This window comes from Chelonia mydas, chromosome 10, assembly GCF_015237465.2.
Source record: "Chelonia mydas isolate rCheMyd1 chromosome 10, rCheMyd1.pri.v2, whole genome shotgun sequence".
Taxonomy (NCBI): Eukaryota; Metazoa; Chordata; order Testudines; family Cheloniidae; genus Chelonia; species Chelonia mydas.
The window spans coordinates 25,421,019-25,440,026 of NC_051250.2; the positions used below are offsets into that span (position 1 = coordinate 25,421,019).

General features: G+C 41.3%; 1 protein-coding gene across 2 annotated transcripts in view; it reads left to right on the forward strand.

Annotated features, from left to right (window-relative positions):
• CARHSP1 (calcium regulated heat stable protein 1) overlaps positions 1 to 19,008 on the forward strand; it is a 55,710-nt gene that overhangs the window by 18,467 nt on the left and 18,235 nt on the right. For both annotated transcript variants that reach the window (XM_027827680.3, XM_007053791.4), the window contains exons 2-3: positions 14,784 to 14,976; positions 18,273 to 18,395. In XM_027827680.3, the coding sequence (XP_027683481.3) occupies positions 14,784 to 14,976; positions 18,273 to 18,395 (316 nt within the window). The remainder of the gene's footprint in view (positions 1 to 14,783; positions 14,977 to 18,272; positions 18,396 to 19,008) is intronic.

Sequence of the window (19,008 nt, forward strand, 5' to 3'; positions counted from 1 at the left end):
ACTTTTAACCATCTTACTTTAAATGGAACAAGCACAGAAACAGTTCCTTACCTCGTCAAATCTTTTTTTTTAAACTATCCCTTTTTTTGTCTCTGCTGCCTGACTGCGTACTTCCGGTTCCAAATGAGGCATGTGGTTGACCGGTCAGTTCGTAGCTATGGTGTTCGTAACTCTGAGGTTCTACTGTAGGTAACTGACACTTGCAGTTTCTATAGAAAAAGCTCAATCCTGTTTAAATATATATTTTTAGTTGTATTTTATTTTATTTTTTATGGTGGAAAGAGGGAGCGCCTAAGGTAAATTTTTTCAGAGCACCTCAGTTCATCTTCAAAAATGGGGTGTTGGAAGCATATAAGCTAAATTGAAAAAAAGGTTCTCTAATTCCAGAATAAGAGTCCACATGTGGTGTCATCCCGGTATAGCTACAGCTTTGTAGTTATACTGGCATAGTTATGTGGGTACATTTCCTCATGTACACAAGTGCTAAATCACTTAGGCACTTTTGAAAAATGTCACCTTTTTCAAAGGGTCTGGGATAGGCTTTTTCAATAGAAATAAAATATGAAATAAATCCTGGAACTGCATGCATCTTTGTTATTTGAAGTCGATGCTCTGCCCACATGCACGCAGTTGCAGAAATGGGGCCTGAAATTTGTAACAGAACAGGATGGGAACCAAAACTCATGTGCTACTCTATGCTACTCTGCCTACAGAACAGTTGCAGTGAAGGCACAAGTGATAGCAAATGCAGATTGTTCAGATTAATCCCTTTCCATCTGTAGTTCAGTTTGGAGGTAGATAAACTCATTGTGACGGAAGTCTATCAGTAAGGATGGCATAAAAAGTATTACGTATTGCCTCTCTGCTTCAAGAACAAGCATAATAATGAATAATAATGGCTAATAATGAGTTGATGTGGGGTGCAGAGATCTATAATGGCATGAGCATTCTTTGCCATGGGCCATAAAACATTGATTATGGAACATTGATTACACATGCTGATCCACATGCTTCAAGGTAACTTGTAGACAGGCTAAAGCTTTAGAAACACTTGTTACTACCCAGGAGTGTTATCTAGTGGTAAGGTGTGTGGCTTTTTCTGTCTCTCTCTTATTTTTCTTTTAAACTCTAGGTGAAAGCCCCCCTCACCCCTAATATGTGTGTGTTAATTACATGAGTAAAATTCATTCATCTTTACACATACAAAACTGCACCTCCCCTTCCCCCCACCTTCCTGCTCTGGCCTGGCTGGTAGCATCCTGGCACCCTTTCTTTCCCTTGCCCTCATTCAGTGTCCCTGCACCTCCATTCTTCCTCCCTCCCCAGACCCCAGTTCTTTCCCCATTGTGAACTCCCTTCTCCCTTCCATGTTTCCTTGCTCCACATGCTCTCTCCCTTCTCTCCACAGTCCCCCTCCACTTTCCCTGTGTTCTGCCTGGGCCTCGTAGGGGGACGGGTTTAGCTGAGGGCAGTAGACCTCGTTCCCACTGGGAACAATAAGAGGTGGCAGCCATCTTTACTAGGAGCAGCCTCACTTTTACCTGAAGAGGCTGTGGAGAAGTGGCAGTCGCCTTGGCTGAGGGCAGTATATGGCTTCCATTCCATTGAGAGCCATGGGACATAGTAGCCATTTTAAGCAAGGGGGAGGGGGGAACGTGAGGAAAGCTCCTGCTTTCTTCTGGCTGGATCTGAGTGCAGCATAGATACCCAGAACCAGGAAAAATGTAGTAATAGTGTGAGAGTTGGCAACTCTGGAGCCGGGGTCTGGTACTGGGACCCTTGGGTTCTGTTCCCAATGTGGGAGGAGAGCTGTTAGAACAAGGGGCTGCACTGTGGAGGGGCTGAGATCTATTCCCAGGCCAGTCACTGTTCTGGCGCAACTGGCGGCCTTCTAGCTGGGTGCTGGGAAATGCCGGGCTGTAACATGGCAGTCTTGCCGCAGAAACCAGCAGGCCAATCTTGCTGGGGCAAGTGCCTCCTGAGCCGGGCTGAGTGCCCTCCTCCACTCCCATTGGCTTCATTGAGTCAAGGGTGCTCAGCCACAAGGCAGAATCGGGCCTCAGGGAGTGCAGGTCCTGAAAGGAAGTGTCCTTTATAGGCTTACTTGACTGTCCTGATGCTCATAGGATGGTGAACTATATCTCGGGTCGGGGGTAGAGGAAAGATTGTGAGTGTGGGGGAAAAGTGGGACAGCATAATAAGTTGCTGTGGCCTCGTCTACACACAAACTTGTACTCATTTAATGAAAGGTATAGTTATAAATGATTCAGTTAAACATTGCAAGCTAGTATGTAGATGTTCTTATTTCATGTTAAGGTTTAGCTTAATCCTGTAAAGCAAACAAACAAAAAAGTTAAATCAAAGCAAGCCACTGAATTTGAAAGTAGTGTGCCCACACTAGGGGCTTGTACCATTTAACTAAAGCAGTTTATAAACTGATCTAGTTAAATCATTTCTCAGTCCGTGTAAACAAGGCCTTAAGCAGTTTCTAAACCAATTTAGTTAAATCTGAACAACTTTTGTGTGTAGACAAGGCCTTAGTTTTAAGATTCAGGCAAACTGAGCAAATCTGCATGATTTATGATATTATATAATATATATAATATGATAGTTTAGATATCCAGATCGCTTGGAGAAGGAGTTCAGGGTAGAGGGAGACACTGTCCTCTTCATAGTGTGGTTTTAGATAAGGCCCAGTGATGTTTATTGAGCCTGGAGGACGAGCCCCCTGTACCAATTTACCTGTGGCAGGCTGCACCTAGCTCACTTTTTTCTGTTTGTTTAAAAGCATCATTTTAAGGTTCCTCATTGATTCCCTTCTGCTAAGCCTGTGGAAGCAAGAAACTGCAGCAGCAGTGGTGAATATCATATTGCCCAGAAGAGAGAGTCTTGACTTTTTTTTTATTTTTGATAGGGCTGTCTACAGGATATTATTGAATAATGTTTGTACCCTCTATAAACAACTGAAATAATATGCATGTTTTCTGATGCACATCTCTCTTCCATTCTCCTCCTTAAATCTGATATTGTTTAAATGGTGTCTTCTTGTGTGTTTACATTATCAGTAGAATATACTGACCTGAAAAAATGCCCCCTAATTTATGAATGCACCTTATAGATTGTGTTTATGCCTGATTCGACCTTCTTGTAGACAGCTCCTTGCTATGTAGTGGCTGCTTTCTTCTGCTACCTCCATGAAAGGTTTTAGTAAAACAAGGTTAGCTACATTCTTAAGCAAAGATTTTCTAAGAGTTTTCCTTGCACCTAATGTATCTGCCTACTTTGGAATCAGGTTTCGAACGTACCTGGGGCATAGTCTGGCAATGCCAAAGTCGTTGTTAACATACTGCGTGATTATAACAAATGGGCTAAATGCAGATGGTCTCTTTTCCCAATGCTTGTTTAATTAGACATGAGAGCATGACTTGTGTGTCATAGTGCTGTCTGTGTTTTGTAAAAGCATCAGCACCTCAAAAGCACAGTGCAACCGCTCTGGACTTTCGTGTTAATTGACGTATCTGTAGGAGTCTTGGAAAGTTTCCTCATATGCAAACTAGTATATTACTAAAGGGGAAACTCTTGGACAAGCTATTTCACAATCTTTGTTTTGTAAGTACTTGACTTTGCTGTGGTTTGGGAATAGGAGCTCAGTGCTCTCAAAGGATGAGTACTTTGAACGAAGCTTTGAATGTGCACCTGGCATGTCAGAGTATAGTTGAAGGCTGGAGAAACCTGCTTGTCTGGTTGCCTTGGCTGAGTAGAAATTTTGCATATGTTGAAAGGGATAGGAGTCTTACGAGGGATTGACACCACATTTTGGGGCAGAGCAGTTTCTTCAGGAGAGGAGAGTGAGAGAGCAGAGTCGCCTAAGTGATCCCTCTTCGCCGGATAGGAGCAGGGAGCAGAGGATGGAAAAAGGTATTTGTAGAGTCAGTTTCATCAATACTAGTAATTTTCTCCCTTGTTGAAAACACCCTTGTGAACATCAACAGAAGAACAGGAAAACCCTTGAAAAAAGATTTTTAAAAGGAAGTAAATTCCGGACACATCATCTATCAGAAACTGGGGTTTTAAAAAATTAGTCAGCTTCACAAATGTGGTGTTGACAGCATCCCTTTAAATCTAATCTCATGCCACAGGATACCAGGCTTTATGCAGAATAGCTAAGCAGGCCTGTTTGTGCCCGTGCACATGTATTCAGTACTGTATCCTCTCAGGGACCACTTTCAGGCACACTACTGTCTTCTGTCTAGCTGATGTTGTGCCCCAGCTACAGCGAGCCCAGGTCTCTTCTTCATGCTCTGATGTTACTGCACATGGAGACATTGGAATATGCCCAGCTGAGTTTTCAAATGATAATCCCTTTGAAGCTGTATGGACTGGATGTAGATGCTATTGTGTTTTGCGAGTGAAAGAGAAACTGTTCATAAGGAGCTGGTCTAGCTTGGGAACTTCCATCAGCCTAGCTATGTCTCTCAGGGGCATGAAAATTCCACACCCCTGAGAGATGTAGCTATGCCAGCCTAACCCCTAGTGCAGACAGTGCTAGGTCTGGAATTCTTACATCGACCTACCTACTGCCCCTCGGAGAGGTGGATTATGTATGCCAATGGGAGAACCCCTCCTGTCACTGAAGTGCTACAGCGGCATATACGTACCCAAGCTGAGAGATTTCTTGAAATGTCTCTCATAACTTGTCTGTTTAGTTTCATGGCCCCTGTCCTGGTCAAAAGTGAGATTAGATTTCCTTTGTAATCTATTATGGTGCCAGTAGGAATTCATCACTTTGGGAAAATAGTTTCTGCATTTTTTGAGGGGCTGGAGGCTTCGTTTAGGGTGTGGAGTGCACAAAGAGGACAATGACAATAAAAATGACTTTTTATATAGCCTACAAATAGGGGTATCTTTTGCATAGTTAATATTCTCTCCCCCTCTAACTTTTTAACCTATGTCAGTAGGTTTTTGCAGCACTTAATAGGAAATTTCAGAATAAAGATCACAGTACCCCAGAGTAAGGAATAGCTTCCATGTACTGTTACTGATGTGATGTGTATTTGACAGATCCTATATTTATATATCATATGTTGGCATTCCCATGTCATTCAAATGTTCTATTAGTTGTTTGAAAAAGATAAACAGCAAAAAAATACTTAGCATTCTTGTGTATATGCGTGTGTGTGTATATCTATATATATTAGGACCATCAAGCGATTAAAAAATTAATCATGATTAATTGTGTGATAAATCGCACTGTTAAAAAATAATAGAATACAGTTTATTTAAATATTTTTGGATGTTTTCTGCATTTTCAAATATATTGATTTCAATTACCACACAGAATACAAAGTGTACAGTGCTCACTTTATATTACTATTTTTAATTACAAATGTTTGCGCTATAAAAATGATAAAAGAAATGGTATTTTTCAATTCCCCCATAACAAGTATTGTAGTGCAACCTCTTTACCATGAAAGTTAAACTTACAAATGTAGAATTATGTTAAAAAAAAAAAACTGCACTCAAAAATAAAACAATGTAATCTTTAGAGCCTACAAGTCCACTCAGTCCTACTTCTTGTTCAGCCAATCGCTCAGACAAACAAGTTTGTTTACATTTGCAGGACATAATGCTGCCTCCTTCTTGTTTACAGTGTCACCTGAAAGTGAGAACTGGTGTTTGCATGGCACTGTTGTAGCTGGCCCCAAAAGATATTTATATGCCAGATGTGCTAAAGATTCATAAGTCCCTTCCTGCTTCAACCACCATTCCAGAGGACGTGGTTCTGCTCGATGATGGGTTCTGCTCGATAATGATCCAAAGCAGCACAGACCAATGCAAATTCATTTTCAGCATCTGAGTCAGATGCCACCAGCAGAAGGTTGATTTTCTTTTTTGGTGGTTCCGTTCTGTAGTTTCCGCATCCGAGTGTTGCTCTTTTAAGGCTTCTGAAAGCATGCTCCACACCTCATCCTTCTCAGATTTTGGAAGGCACTTCGGATTCTTAAACCTTGGGTCAAGTGCTGTAGCTATCTTTAGAAATCTCACATTGGTACCTTCTTTGCGTTTTGTCAGATCTGCAGTGAAAATATGTGATTAAAATGAACAACATGTGCCAGGTCATCAGCTGAGACTGTTATAACATGAAATATATGGCAGAATATGGGTAAAACACAGAGCAGGAGACATATAATTCTCCCCCAAGGAGTTCAGTCACAAATTTAATTAACGCATCTTTTTTTAATGAGCGTCATCAGCATGGAAGCATGTCCTCTGGAATTGTGGTTGAAGCAGGAAGGGGCATACGAATGTTTAGCACATCTGGCATGTAAATAATTTGCAATGCCAACTACAAAAGTGCCATACAAACACCTGTTCTCACTTTCAGGTGACATTGTAAATAAGACGCGGGCAGCATTTTGTCCCGTAAATGTAAACAAATTTGTTTGTCTTAGCAATTGGCTGAACAAGAAGTAGGACTGAGTGGACTTGTAGGCTCTAAAGTTTTACATTGTTTTATTTTTCTGAGTGCAGTTATGTAAAAAAAAAATTCTACATATGTAAGTTGCGCTTTCATGATAAAGAGATTGCACTACAGTACTTGTGTGAGGTGAATTGAAAAAATACTATTTCTTTTGTTTATCATTTTTACAGTGCAAATATTTGTAATAAAAAATAGTAATATAAAGTGAGCACTGTACACTTTGTATTCTGTGTTGTAATTGCAATCAATTTATTTGAAAATGTAGAAAAACATCCAAAAATATTTAGTAAATTTCAATTGGTAATCTATTGTTTAACAGTGTGATTAAAAGTGTGATTAATCGCGATAACTTTTTTAATCACGATTAATTTTTTTAGTTAATCGTGTGAATTAACTGTGATTAATTGACAGCCCTAATATATAATATGCTTTGATGGAAGGTTACATTTGTTAATAATTACAGAGTATTTTGTGTTTAAATCTGCTTGTATTTTAGTTGACATCTGGGTGGGGTTTTCAAAAACATCTAAGTGAAAATCTCACACCTATGTATAAAGTTATATTGATGCTATAAATGGCACCATCTAAATATTTTGCTATTTCATTTATACATATTAATTATATCAGCTTATTGCCTCAAAGCGCCAGGCACCTTTGGAGCTCCACTCTGATAGACACCTGGTGTCTATCTTAACAATAAATAAATAAATAAATAAAATAAATGCAAGATACAAGCATATTGATCCAGGCTTATAGTTGGAAAATGTCCAGTGAAGTAAGTGTGTGTGTGTGTGTGTGTGTGTGTGTGTGTGAGAGAGAGAGAGCGAGCAAATGTAAGGCTGTTAAAAACAGATGGGTTTATTTTTCAGCAGGCAGCAAGAACTCTGCATCTTCACCTTCTGTTTCTATTTATTTATTGGCATTTCCATGGCACTCAACGCCATAGCATAAAAGAATCTCAGCAGACTCCTGAGTTAATCCTCATAACCACTTTTGAATTAACAAAGTATTGTTAACTCCAGTTGTACAAGTGGGGAAACTGAGGCACATCGTTAAAGGACTTTGCCACACATAGAGATAGTAGTAGTGCAGAAACAGAATCCATATCTCCTTACTTACTGTTCTGTGCCTTAACTTACACTTTCTTCTCTCTTCTGTCCTCCCACGACTAAAACAAAGTGCCATCTACCCCTACCTGTGTCACCTTTGCCAGGGCTCAGTTAAGAAAATGTTCAGATACCTTCAGAAAACCCTGCATTTATACTTTGTGCCATCTGTTTGGGATTAGCTAGCATTGCACTAATGCATAAGGAATTTTTCACTTGGAATTAGACTGTGCTCTGTTGTTGGAGCAGGACCTTTTTGCTTGGAATTGAAAATAGTACTCAGAGATAATGTTTTCCATTCCACCAGCGTATGTAGTTCCAGGCTGAAATGCTTCTTACTGATGAAACCTCTGTTTCAAATGAAACTACAAATGGATGCAAGCTGCCTTAAAACTGTTTGTTCATTTTGAAAATGAGGGTTAGCTTGAACTTGTGCAACAAACCAACTCTCTTCTTGTGAACCCTGTCTTTGCAGAGTTTAAATTCGTTGGCTTAGAGGTATGATTCGTGCTCTGTGGGTATGAGGATCTGATTTAAATCCCAGAAAAGCCCTTGAAGAGATTGTAAAAATTAGCTGTACCTATATATTTGTAAGCAAGGGTCATCGTGTGGCTGAGAAACCAGAGTGGAATGCAGGGGACTTGGGTTAAATTTCAGTGTCTGCTGTAGATTCCTGTGTGACCGTGGTCCATGAATAAATCACCTAACCTTTTTGGACTTCCGTTTCCCTATCTGTCAAATGGGGATCACGCTTCCTGGCTTGTGAGTGTGTTGTGAATATAAAATTCATTTCAATCGATGCTCAGATACCCCCATGATGGGGGCCATATTAGAACGTACAGAGAGACATTTTTGAAAAGCCAAATGTAATGAAGAAAAATCTTTCAGTGGGACCCTCTGCAGTGCTGTCTGTTGAGTCTGTAAATAGAGAATCAATAGTTGTGAGAGTTGTCAATTGTCCTCGGTTGTGTTACTATGTTCACAACATTAATTCTGAACCCTATCGATGAACACTGAAATATCAACATTAACTCCCTTTCACTGCTAATAATTTTAGCAGAAATAGTCACCTGTTTGGGATTGTGGGAAGACCTTAAGTAGAGTGTCCTCTCATCTGATTGAAAAGGCCATGATAAGATTTCCTTCAGTCAAGACTATTCTAGAATAATTTTATGGGATGGGATTTTAAGAGGAGCCTTTTGGGAGTTAGGGTCAATTGGGAGTTCATCATATGATTCCCTTACACTCCATTGAAATCTCAGCTGTGTTAACATTTACCTTAGTTTTGACTATGCAGCCTGACCCCTGCAGGAACCTGTTTCAGCTCAGGGCTTTATGACATATTTTAAATATATTATCATAAACTTTGACATGACAGCTTTCTAGGTTTCTTTTCAGTAACATTGCTGATATTTAGAAAATACTTCATCTCATGGAGATAACATAAACTACAGAAATGCACCAAATCATCCTTGATCAATGCTCCTATAACCCTTCCCTTGTCGTCTTTGACAATAAAGTTGCTGTTGTCAGTGGCTTGTAGGTTACACAGTCGGTATTGTTTGTAGGGCCAATCTGCCACGTTATATTTTTGTCATCAGAATACATATTGATTGTGTAAAACCCTATTTCCAAACAGTGTTAGGAATTTATATTTTAATTGATTGGATTGTAAGTATTTTGGAAATATTTGTTTTTCACTCTGCCCTGGTCTACACTACAGGGTTAGGTCGAATTTAGCCGTGTTAGGTCGATTTTAAAATGACTGCTTCTACACAACCAACCCCGTTCTGTCAACCTAAAGGGCTCTTAAAATCAACTTCTGTACTCCTCCCCGGCGAAGGGAGTAGCACTAAAATTGACCTTGCTGGGTCGAATTTGGGGTAGTGCAGAGGTAACAGAAGGTCAGTGATTGCATTGGCTACTTTGATCACAGCAGTCGCCACAGTAGATTTGCACTCTCCAAATTGATTCCCGAGTGACGGGTAGCAGTCAGGCATTGCAAGCTTCCACAGGGCTATTGCCACTCACTTCTCAACTGTCAGGGCAGCTCTCATCTTGGCATTCCTGCGCTTCAGGGCGGGGGAAAGCAACTCACAAAGTTCAAGGAAAGTGGCAGCCACTGTGAATCATCCTATACCCGCAACACTATGCGGTCCCACCAATCTGTGCTTGTTTGCCGGGCCCAGAATTGGTGTTCCACTGTATCAGCCAGCCCCACTGCCGCCATGATGTCCCAATTGCCACAGCCCGTGCTTTCAGGAATGTCTGTGTCCAGGTCCTCCTCACAATCGTCCTCGTGCTGGAGTCTCTTAGCCAGGTTCTGCACATACTGCAGGATAATGCGCGAGATGTTTACAATGCTCACAACAGCAGCAGTGAGCTGAGTGGGCTCCATGCTTGCCATGCTATGGCTTCTGCATGGGTAACCCAGGAAAACAGGCGCGAAACGATTGTCTGCCTTTGTTTTCCTGGAGGGAGAGAAGGAGGGGAGACTGACAACATGTACCCAAAACCACCTGCGACAATGTTTTTGCCCCATCAGGCATTGGGAGCTTAACCCAGAATTCCAATGGGGAGCGGAGACTCTGGGAACTGTGGGATAGCTACCTCCGTGAGTCAATGCTAGCCACGGTATTGAGGACGCACTCCACCGATTTAATGTGCTTAGTGGGGACATACACAATCGACTGTATACAATCGATTTCTAAAGATCGACTTCTATAAAATCGACCTAATTTCATAGTGTAGACATACTCTTTGTGGAAGATATGCACCGTGGGCATCTCTAAAGAATATGTATGGTGTTGAATGTTATAATGTGTCTAATGAGTTTGTGGTTCCGGATTGTTAGCCCAGTAAGAAGCTGGAGATTAAGCCTCTTAAAGTAGCATTTTCCTTGAGGTTTCAGTGGTTGAGTTAGACCCGAGTCCCTCAATCTGCTGATGAGTACAGACTGTGACTGATTTGAATGGATACTAGGTAAAATTTTAATAAGTGACATAGGCTCCTAAATCCCATTGACTTTGAATGGGATTTAGATGCTTTTGAAATGTTGGCCTGCTAACTATATTGTACTTGCATGGAAACAAATGCCCCATTTACTTTAGCAGTAATACTCTAAAAGCACATGTTTTAACAAATGCAAACATTTTAAAGTACCAATACATACAAGGAGTTTGGTTCTTCAGAAAGTTATTGATTCATGTTATCTGTAATACTAATTAGGTGCAATGCTCAAGCAAGTAAACCCCCAACAGAAATCGAGATAAAATCATGAACCTTTCCTGAAATGTCTTGTCCAAAGGGGTTCCATGGCATGTAAGACATTCCCAGTTTGCACTCTGTTGGCAGATTGCTTTTATTTCTTTACATCAATTGATTCACAACTATCTGGCTGTCCTTGCAGGTCTTCTGTTACTTCTGTCTTCACTGTCCCTGTCCTGTTCCTTTGGTTTACTTGTTGCATTTCCTTGTTGCATTGTGCTTGAAGTTAGGTGATTAGACCTCTAAGGCAAGGGCTGTCTCTTGCTCTGTGTTTTTATGTAACATCTAGGTTCTGATCCTGATTTACAACTTCTGGGCCCTATTGTAATACGAATAATAAGTGAGAGCCAGGGAAATACATGTGCTTTGGTCATGGGGTGGGCGGGGGGAAGGGAGGGGGAGAAGAGGGGAGAGTACAAAGGGTTACAAATACCTTACAAATGAATGGTAAGCCCTTTTTTGGACATTGATCACATTTTATTTTATGTCAACAATGCAAAGGGCACAGGGATAGGATAAAGTGAAACAGTAAGGTGAGTCAGCACACTTCAAAATCTTTATAGCCTTTTTGTGTGTAAATGTCTTTGCAGGCCATCTATATATCAAACTAAAATAGATTAATGTGCTTCCTGCTGCTTCCCATCCTCCCCTGCTTTACAAGGCACAGGGGAAACACAGTTACCTTGTGCTTTGCTTGTTATAGATATAAGCAAAATGCCAAGGGTTTCCTCTCTGTGTCCCCTGACGAGTGGATTCAAATGTATATAACCTGGTAAAAGCTTGGCTTCTTTGTAAAAATTTGTACTGATGCTGGTACAACAGCCCATGTCACCTCTGATTTGTTCAGTTTTCAAACTGGAATTTTAAATCACCTCTGTTTTACTTTTGCTTTAGGGTTTGTTGGAGACATCTTAGGTCTCTACTGCCATTGGGGATGCTCAGCCCTTGAGAGCAAAGAAAATAAATAAAGAGACCTTTTGAGTTTCAGTTGTAACACTGGGGTCTCTTCTTGACTTCCTCAGCAAAAGCTTGTTCAGCAAATCACTAGGAAAAAAAATTTGGAAATGCTATGGCTTTGGCACTGTTGTCCCAATCCCTGCCAAATGTTGAGCCCACTTACATCAGGGCTGACATTGGCCAATGACTCTAAAGCTGTGTCTACACTACAGCCTATGTCGACAAAACTTATGTCGCTCAGGGATGTGAATATTCCACTCTCCCTCCAGCAACACACGTTACACCATCATAAGCGTTCATGTGCCCAGCATTGTGTCAGCGGGAGAGCTTCTCCGGCCAACATAGCTTACGCTGCTCACGGAGACAGGGTTTTTATGCCAACGGGAGAGGTCTTGCCTTTCAGCGTAGAGTATTTGCAGCAGCGCCGCTGTGTCGGTACAGTGACGCTGCTGCGGTTCTGTACGTATAGACATACCCCAAGGAACCATCTGTGTCCAAATAATCTGAAAAAAGCATTTATTTCAGCAGGGCGTTGGTGCCCTTGAGAATGTGGTGTGAAAAGTTCAAGCCTTGCTAAAGGGAACATGAGGATCTTGTCTCTTCCACCTTACCCTCTTGACACCTCAAGTAATTAAACCAAGAAAGGTTTTTCCCTGATGTCTTCATTCTAAAGAGGCTGCTTTAATTTTATACTTGATAGTTTCAATAAGGAACTAATGGGAATGGAATTGTTGTACTGACAGCAAGAATGTGACTCTTCTAACTGTCACCTAAGGATTCGCTCCATAATTCATGGGAAGGGGTGTGTAGGAGTCTGAGCAGGGTGTGAGATGGGTTTCTTTCATCTAGTTTGAAAAACTCCAGTTTGAATCAGCTTTTGGTCTTGGTGATATGTTTTCTGGAACTGTTACCTTGCTACAGCCTATAGTGTGGATGCAGTTATACCAGTATAGCTTATGCCCCCGTATTCCCAGTTATACCAGTATAGCTATATCGGGGTAAGCACTTTTATTCTGGTGTAAGTGTGCCCACACTGGGGGAGTTGTCCTGCTACATTGGTATAATTAAGCAGTACAACATCTGTGTGTAGAGGAGCCCTTGATCACATTCCTTCAAGTGGATGGGTGAGTGGGTGGAGGTGTGTCAAAGAGAGACTCAGTGCTTCAAAGTGCTGTTGTTTACTCTTCTGTTATTCACTGAAATATACATGAAAGTAAGAGAAAAGAGAAGCTTAAATCGTAGGTGATGTTGTCAGTGGGTTTCTACTCCATGTACCAGCAGCTATAGCAGTTGTTTATGTATTAAATTAAAAAAATTAATGCTATTACATTTAAAAATAATTAAACCAGTATCCTTTTGCACTGCCATATGAAACCAATTCAACAGGGGTTTCACTCAGGAGAAATACACAGGGTATAAGCATATACTGTAGCCCCAACAAGAAGGTGTCTGACTAACTGGCCAAAACCAGTCAAATGCAATTTGGGAAGCTTTTCTTTCCCTTGTTCCCCTGGCTAGTCCTTTCAGTAAGAGGTTTTTATTTTTTCTGGCTTTTGTATTCCTCATCACCACTCCCATGCCTTAAATGAGGCTTTTCGTGTGTGTGACATGGTCTCAGTCCTGTAATGCTGGGAAAATAAACTCCTGAGAGTTTTGGATTGTTTGTGTCATTAGAAACACAGAACTTAAGATTGGGGTAAGGAAAGGAAAAGACCTTTTTTCCTTTCCTGCTATTCAAAGTGGGTAAGGACAAGACTGGCTGGTGTTCATGGGATTGGGATTCTTAATTTAAATATGGAGTATTTGTCTCTCCATCATTGGTCTGAATCCAACCCAGGTGGTAGGGACAGACAGTTACCATTGAACTGCAGTGTGGTCTCAGTCTAGCCCCAGTGGGTAGATATGTTCTTATCAATGTGACACCCTTTTGCGGAGTTTTGACAAGAAGACCAAGAATTTGACTGATTGGGAGAATAGGGTCAGTTCTGCACTACAAACGTTTCCCAGCATAGCTCGTCACTCATGGGTGTGATTAGTTTGTGACCTCTGACCAACACAGCTGTGTAGTGTAAATGCAGCTGTACCAAAAAAACCCAGCAGTTTTGTTGGAATAGCTTATTTCACTGCGGGTGGGGGTGCATGGAATAAGCTATATCGATAAAAGTTTTTGCTGGTGTAGTCTGTGTCTACACTAGGAGCACTTTGCTGGTATAATACTGGCATAGCTCTACCAGCAAAGCGCTCCTAGCATAGACCTGGCCTCACTTATCTTTTCCCTAGTGATGGTTCCTCCTGGTCTGGGCTGAGTTCTGCTGAATATGGCTTGCACTTCCATGGTCTCTGCAGTACCTGTTCTGTGGTGTAAACAGATTTCAGTCTTCTGGGCTGCAAATCCAGCACTTTTCATGTACCTAAAAAAATTCCCTTCCAGTTACCAAGTAAAAGGAAAGAAAAAAGAGCTGTGTGTTTCCAATAGAAATTCCACTTCTTCTATGAGTGGAGGCAGGCCAGGCCTTTGATTCTGGATCAGGGTTTAGGACCAATCCCAGATTTTCTGCCTCCAAGCCTGTAGAGAATGCAGACTTTAATCTGTTTTATCAAATAAAAAAATGTCTTAGGCAGGAACCTAGGAATGCTTTTTAATTTTATGGGTTTTTTTATATAGGTAAATTGTCAATATACATCAAATGAGACTAGCTATGTTGGAAATAGGGCAGCAAATCTGTGAGGCAACAGATGGCCTTTGGAAATTTTCTGTGGGAATTTCCCGATGCAGTTCGTGAGAACTAGCTGATAGAAAATGTACGTAATATGATCCTGCACATAGCAGTATGCCTTGGTGCATTAATATCTGGGAATATGGGTGCAGGGAAGTGACCCCGCTTTGATGACTTAATAGAACCTGGAAAACTATGATCTTTACTGAAAAGGTCAAAATCTTGTACTAAATCAGAATTTCCTCCCCCCGGTAGATATTTCTCAGGGATCAGGAATGTCTTCTGAGCCCACATCTTCAGCTTCTGAGCAGTCCCCCACTTCTCCAGGGTCTCCACGTTCTCTCCGCCTGCCCGAAAACCGCAGAACAAGAGATCGTTCTCCATCTCCCATGCGAGGTTACCTTATCCCGAGCCCCCTTCCAACTCGTCGGACCAGGACATTTTCAGCGTGAGTATTGGGGGAGCAATGTGGGAGGAGGGAAGGACATCTATTGACATATGACCTCTTTTAATAGTGTTCTGTGAATCTGCACAAAAAACAAGTTTAATAGAGTTATTCAAGGTATATACTAGCTTTCCTGGTATAACTCTGTCCTTGTTGGGTTTGGCTGGATGCTGCGTTTGTGGGTTGCTTGAAGCTGCCTTACAAAGTGTGTGTTTGGTTGTGGTTGTTTTTAATTAGTTAAGACCCTGATCCTCCAGTGCAGTCTGCCTTGTCCTGATCCTTCACCCTCCATGACCCACCGATCCAGTGCAGGCCCCTGAGGATTCTACCAAGACAAGGTATATCCAGAGTAGCCTGGTGAAATAAATATTGCCGGAGTGTCTTCCCCAAAGAGGTCACAGTCTGGTCACTTTTGACGGAATGTATGACATGGGCCTGTGATAAAGAGCAAATCTGCACAATACAGCTGTGCTCCAAAGCCCACTGAAGGCAATGGAAGTCTTTCTCTTGATTTCAATTAACTTTGGATCAGGCTGTAACTGGTCCAGTAAAGGATATTACCTCACACAGCTTGTCTCTCTAATATTCTGGGACCCACACGAGTACAACTACTCTGCATGTATATAATATGAAGCTGTTTTCAGCCATTGGACCCCAATCCTGGAATGAGGTCTCTATGGGAGCAGGGGTCTGTCCAAGCAGACCTCACAGCAAAATGCTACATCACTAAGACCTCAGTCTTTCAGTTTGTCTATATTTTAAGTGCTTCTGCATCTAGTTGGCTTGGTATGTTTGTCAGCTGTGTTTTGCTGCTGTGTAACCCAGCTTCTCTTGTCAGAAATTAACATTACTGATTCATAGGAGAATTAAGATTGAGGTTATTTATATTAGCAGTTGTGTTCAAAGTGAGTTTAAAAAAAAACAACAGACACACCAGAAGAGGTGAACTTAACATTATGTTAATTACAAAATACTTCAGTTGCTCTGAACCTTTATAATGGACCATTTATGGTTTTAAAAAAACCTCATGAAGTGCTTGCCCAGTTTGATGTCTGGGCTTGATGTGTCCTTGAAAACTACCTAGGGTTAGACTTTTCCTATGACTAAATTATAGGCTCTAACTATCAGTCATTAATCTCCACTCCAGCTCTTAAAGACTTAGGGTGTTTGTTTTTTTTGTTTGTTTTTTTGGTGGGTGAGGGGAGCCCCTGCGATTCTCTAATCACTGTTAATTGTCAGAATCTTGCTGATTTGGTAACTCTGAAAATTAAAACAGCTGTTAATTTTGATTGCCCTTTTTAAACAAAAGGAGCTCTAAGCCAGTTCAGAGTCCTAAGCTGTATGGAAAGAAAGACTGTGGTGGCAAACATCTTGTTGTACGAGTTAGATCTTTTAAATTCATTTCTGATGCATGTGACCTGAAATTCTCCACTTTCGGTTGGTTCATTACAGATTTGAGTCTTCTCCTATAATCACTGCTGGGAGGAGTGCTTTGTTTCCCTGAATAGGCTGATTTGAAGTCAATGGATTACTCAGGGCAGTAAGTGTTATACCCAGTAATAAATACTCACAGGATCAGGCCCTTAGTTCACTTTTGGAGGTAGAAATGAAGTTATTCGTGGACACTTTTTTCAATACTGTATGTGGTTATTTAAATTTTCTGTCCAGTTTTCTGGGGCTTGTGGATTTAAATGAGTGATTCAGGAACAGAGCAGATTTTCTTCTAAGAGATTTTTCAATTCACTCATATCTAAATAAACCCTCTGAAAGTGACCTACATTGTGCAAATTAGGGCTTGTCTAAGTGGCAATACAAATGACTTACTGGGGGTTAGCCAGCTCTTAATGGCATCCAGCCAGCAGCTCAGAAATGAGAGAGAATTGGCTACAGTGCGAGCAAGGGAGAGGTCAGAAGGGCTGTTGACAAACTGAAACGCTACGTTCCCACCTCCCGCCAACTTTCGACTGGGTTCCACATGGTGGCAGCAGCACAACAAACAAACAAACAAACAAACAGTACCACAGAATCAGGCACAAAGTGAAAGGGGGGGTGAAGAAGTTAATGCAGCCGTGAATGGACCATGTTTCATGTCCTGCTGCTGTGTAACTTTAACATTATCTATTCAGCCACATGAATATGCCTCTGCTTCCTCAGGTCCCCCAGAATCCAGGTGTCTCATTCTTGGCTATTACCTGGCATTTCCACTATTTTTTGCACAAGGCCCGCCATTTTCTGCTACGACATTATTTATCTCCACACTCTTTTTCTTACAGTCCTTTACTTAGCTGAATGCAGAACTTTGGGCCCATCACTTAACCTCCCTGTGCCTTCGTGGGGAATATCTGTAATATAGGGAGAACACTTGCCTGTGATGGCTGGGGTGCAAACATCTTGCATGGTGTTTTTTATTCTGTGTGTTTAAGTAACCATTCTAGAGAGTCACAGGTGGAGAAGAAAAAGAAAGAGAATGTGTCGGTATAAAGATAAAGCTGAATATTGGCCAGGTGATCGTAACAATCACAGCAAAGGAAAAACCATTACAAGTAGGGCGCACAGTCAGTGAAAATGGAGTGAACTTCATTACAACCTGGTAGATCTGTAAGGTATTTAGACAGGCAGTTTGGCTGCTGGGTATCCAAATAAGCATAGCTGAGAGGACAAAATGGCTAAATCACAAAATTATCATGAGCAAATTTATCCCTGTTCACTGAAGTAAATTTTTTCATGATCAGTACATCCCATGCTTTATCATACCAATTGCCTATTCAGTGACAGCTATTGCAGGTCTGGTGACAATCAGGGGAAATGGCAGATCAGCTTTTTTTCATGGGTGGATGTTATCCACACCAGTTAAGGGCCTGATCCAAAGTCCGCTGTAGTCACTGGGAGTCCTTATATTGACTTCATTGGCTCAGGCCCTATAGCAACAGTTATATAAATGTCTACATGGGAGCCTGGGACAAGACTACTGCTCTGTGCATAGCGACTTCCAGAAAATCTGTACTCTAAAGCAATCCCAGTACATGTGTTTAAAGGTGCCAGCTGCCGGACTACAGCACCAGCATAGATCTGTATTGATTTTGACCCATTTTCAAAGGCCATTGGGTGCTAGATAAGATGTGTGTAGCATATGATATTGTATGTTAAAATAGTTTGCACAGAGAGACATGTTAGTGGCGTGTGACTGAACATTTGGACTGTTGTATTCAGTGTGGATGGTATTCTCTAGCTCTGGTGTTGGTGGAAGCCCACATATAACTGAACATGAACTGCTTATTTGTGTCCCTCTCCCTATGCAGGACCGTGCGGGCCTCTGAAGGCCCTGTCTATAAAGGAGTCTGTAAATGCTTCTGTCGCTCCAAAGGCCATGGCTTCATTACTCCTGCGGATGGAGGGCCAGACATCTTTGTACACATTTCTGAGTAAGTCTTTCAAGTTGGATGTTGTAATTTACAGCTGATTGGCAATCTCCTTTCCCCTCTTTTTTCCCCCCATTACTCAGGTTATAATGGGGTCTGTGTTGTGAAACTTTAACCTCAGTGCAGAAAAATATGCAAATATTATGGAAAGTAGTAGGCTAATCTGGTTATTGAGCAATACTATAAAGTCATATATTTTTAGGCCAGAAGGAACTATTAGATCATCTAGCCTGACCTTCTGTATGTCACAGGCCTTTACATTTCACCCAGTGTGTTCTGCATTGAGTCCAATTACTTGTGTTTGATTAAAGCATACCTTCCAGAAAGGCCAAGAGCTGCCAATTTTCATTCACTTTTTTCCCTCTTAAGTTTTCTTCCCAATCAATTTCTCTCATAACTTTCCTCACCTTTGGGAAATTAGCCCTTTTGAAGCATCAAGTATCTATATTACTGATTGTCTTCTGTTTGCCCACAATAAATGTAATCAGATCGTGATCACTGGTTCCTAGGTAACCACCAATTTACAGGCCAGTGGTTAGTTCATTGTCATTTGTCATAATGAAGTTCAAAATCAAGTTAACTTGTACTGGGTGCAATACCCTTTTTGTTAAAAAAT